The following is a 2,867-nucleotide window of genomic DNA, read 5'->3' on the forward strand; positions in this document are numbered from 1 at the left end:
AATGCATAAGAAACTAGTCTCTGCCTCACTACCTGTGTGACCTAAGAAAGTCAAACTAATATATTTCATCTAGGCTACAGATACACATATCAATGTAGCTACAGACACCAACAAGGGTATAGATGCTCTTTTGGGTCCTGGTAATCAAAATCAGAAACAAAAACCTGCGTGCACTACATCACTACGCCCTAAGATCAATTGTAGTCTGTTTTTTTTTGGAAGAATCATTCACATTGCTTTTACAAAATTATCCATTTTATTCAATGGGGGAAATTAAAGAATTGAATCATTATACTGACTCTGTGTTCTGTAGCCAGCAACATGAGTAAATCCATTTTAAAAACTATCACAGACACATTCCATATATCTTGGAGAAGACAGTAACAATTTCAGATTTCTTCTGAAAAAATAAGTTTATCAATGTATTGTCACAATTCTAGAACTAGATTTGGTTGGTATGGATAATGCAGCCTCAAGTAGCCATAAAAATAAATTATGTTTGTTGTACTTTGATGAATATTTTCTTGAGTTTTCTGCATTTCCTATTAAAAAATCTTAATTATATTCAGACACCTCCCCAGCCACACCCCCACTGGATTTCCTGCATTCTGTTATATATGTTAAGGATTATCTGGTCAAGCTTTTGTATCCAGATATTCCTTGGTGCAAGTTCATCCACTGGAGTCTAGTCAGTCTCTCTATAGTTACTTTCTTAAAGAAAACCAACTTGCCCTCACCCAGAAGTAATCAGTTGCAAAATAAAATCTTATTTAACTAAAGAGTTTCATTACAGATGATGTGTCTAAAAATGTAGAATAAGGGAAAAAATTTTAAAACCTTAAATAATCTTGAAATGTTGACAGCTAGGCATTATCAATATTTCTGTCATGTCTTATCTCTTCTAATGTATTTCGGTTTAAAAAAATAAAGAGAAAATACATTCAAAAACTGTCACAGAAAAGCAAAAGAAATTCAATCTATGTAAAACAAAACTGCATAGATTTACATGCACAAGAAGATATACAAGAGAAAGCAAGATAGGTCTAAGCACTGCAATAAATATTACAGGGTGTTGATCTAATATATTCAATGAAAACTGTGCTGCAGCTGCACTGAAACTGAAGATACCTCAAGTAAGAGAAAATGCCATACACAGGGTTACACTGCATTGAAGGAAGAAAATATAGATTAAGACATCTTGTCAAGATGATAGAAAGATGAGAGGACAAAAGAACAGAAAGAAGGTGATGACAAGGCAAAGAAGGAGGAGGACACAACAAAGCAATAGAGACGGCCGGGGAGCACTACTGGTTAAATCAGTTTGTGATTCTCTTCATGGTTTGCCTCACAGCAAGTTTGACATCCTTGTTCCTGAGGCTGTAGATGAGAGGATTCAGCATGGGCACTATCAGAGTGTAAAACACTGAGAAAAATTTCCCCTGGTCCACAGTCTTAGCAGATGATGGCTTGATGTAAGCTAGCAGTCCAGATCCATAGAACAGACCAACCGTTATGATATGAGACCCACAAGTGCCCATAGCTTTGGACCAGCCCTTAGCTGATGACTTCTGAATGACATTAGAAAGGATCATGGCATATGAGATTAGGATAATGAGACTAGATAAAATGATAATTGTACCAACCACAGCAGAACTCACAAGCTCATTGACATAGGTGCTGCTGCAGGAGAGCTGGAGGAGGGGGAAGATGTCACACATGTAGTGGTTGATGAGGTTGGAATCACAAAAGTTGAGCCTAGTCATAAACCCTGTATGGATCATGGCACCAGCAAACCCCATCAAGTATGAACCAAACATCAGCAGACAACAGGTTCCAGGAGACATGATAGAAGCGTACTGGAGGGGCTGACAAATGGCTACATAGCGATCATAGGCCATGGTTGTCAGCACATAACACTCAGAGTTGACAAAGAAACAAAAGAAAAACAGCTGAGTTATGCATCCTGTGAAGGAGATGGTGTTCTTCTCTGAAACAAAACTCATCAGCATTTTGGGAGTAAAGACAAATGAATAACAAAAATCAATGCAGGACAAATTGAATATAAAAAAGTACATAGGGGTGTGCAGATTTGAATTCAGGCAAATGAGATTCATTATGGTCAAGTTTCCAATCACAGTGGCTGTGTAGTTCAGCAAGAAGAGAGCAAACAGCGGCAGCTGGAGCTCAGGTAATTTTGTCAATCCTGTAAGAATGAACTCAGACACAGAAGAACCGTTTTCCATAACCATTGGCTTTATGGATGCCATCTGTTGAAATAAGGGGACAATGTGATATTGACATTTTTGAATCCACAGAGAAAGTCAGAGAGACTAGTTTCTAACTTTGAGATACAGTGACCACTTAACGAGGGATCCAAAGAGCACTACTGTCCATGTGGGTTCTTGAGGAATCCCCATTAGCCCTTTCTCCTCATCCATGAGAGTTGGGTCTATCCAGACAATATCATGATTGAACTACAAATATGTGTACATTAAGTCATGTCTTTTTCTAGGCTTTACTAAAAGTTGAAAAGAGTAATACATATTTGGCTTTCTCTAGGACTCCTGACTCATATAGCTGTGGGTTTTAAAGGAAATTGTCAAGGCAAAGACTAACCAGTACTCACCTTTTTTGCCCTCAGCATTCCCTGATACTGAAGCTCATGTCTTCCTGTTCACTGTTCTGAGAGAGTCAAAGTTAATACTTGCTGGTGTTAACTGCCACCAGCAGAATATGTGTGTCTTTCTTGCAGAGGTACAAGTGAAAATGGACATGATCTCTATTAAAGAATTTCTCCATAAATCTATTTTTGCATACAGGAAAGAAAATAATAATCTTGCATGAATGTCTATAACTTTGCCTCACTC

At 37.8% G+C, this 2,867-nt stretch overlaps 1 protein-coding gene across 1 annotated transcript; it reads right to left on the reverse strand.

The window, feature by feature from the left end:
- Nucleotides 1-1,316: 1,316 nt before the first annotated feature.
- LOC103736281 (olfactory receptor 143-like) lies at nt 1,317-2,267 on the reverse strand. The gene has a single exon (XM_008835766.1). The coding sequence runs from the start codon at nt 2,265-2,267 to the stop codon at nt 1,317-1,319; it is 951 nt and encodes a 316-aa protein (XP_008833988.1).
- Nucleotides 2,268-2,867: the final 600 nt, after the last annotated feature.

This window comes from Nannospalax galili, unplaced genomic scaffold (genome assembly GCF_000622305.1).
Source record: "Nannospalax galili isolate Female #2095 unplaced genomic scaffold, S.galili_v1.0 scaffold1998, whole genome shotgun sequence".
NCBI classification, from domain to species: Eukaryota; Metazoa; Chordata; class Mammalia; order Rodentia; family Spalacidae; genus Nannospalax; species Nannospalax galili.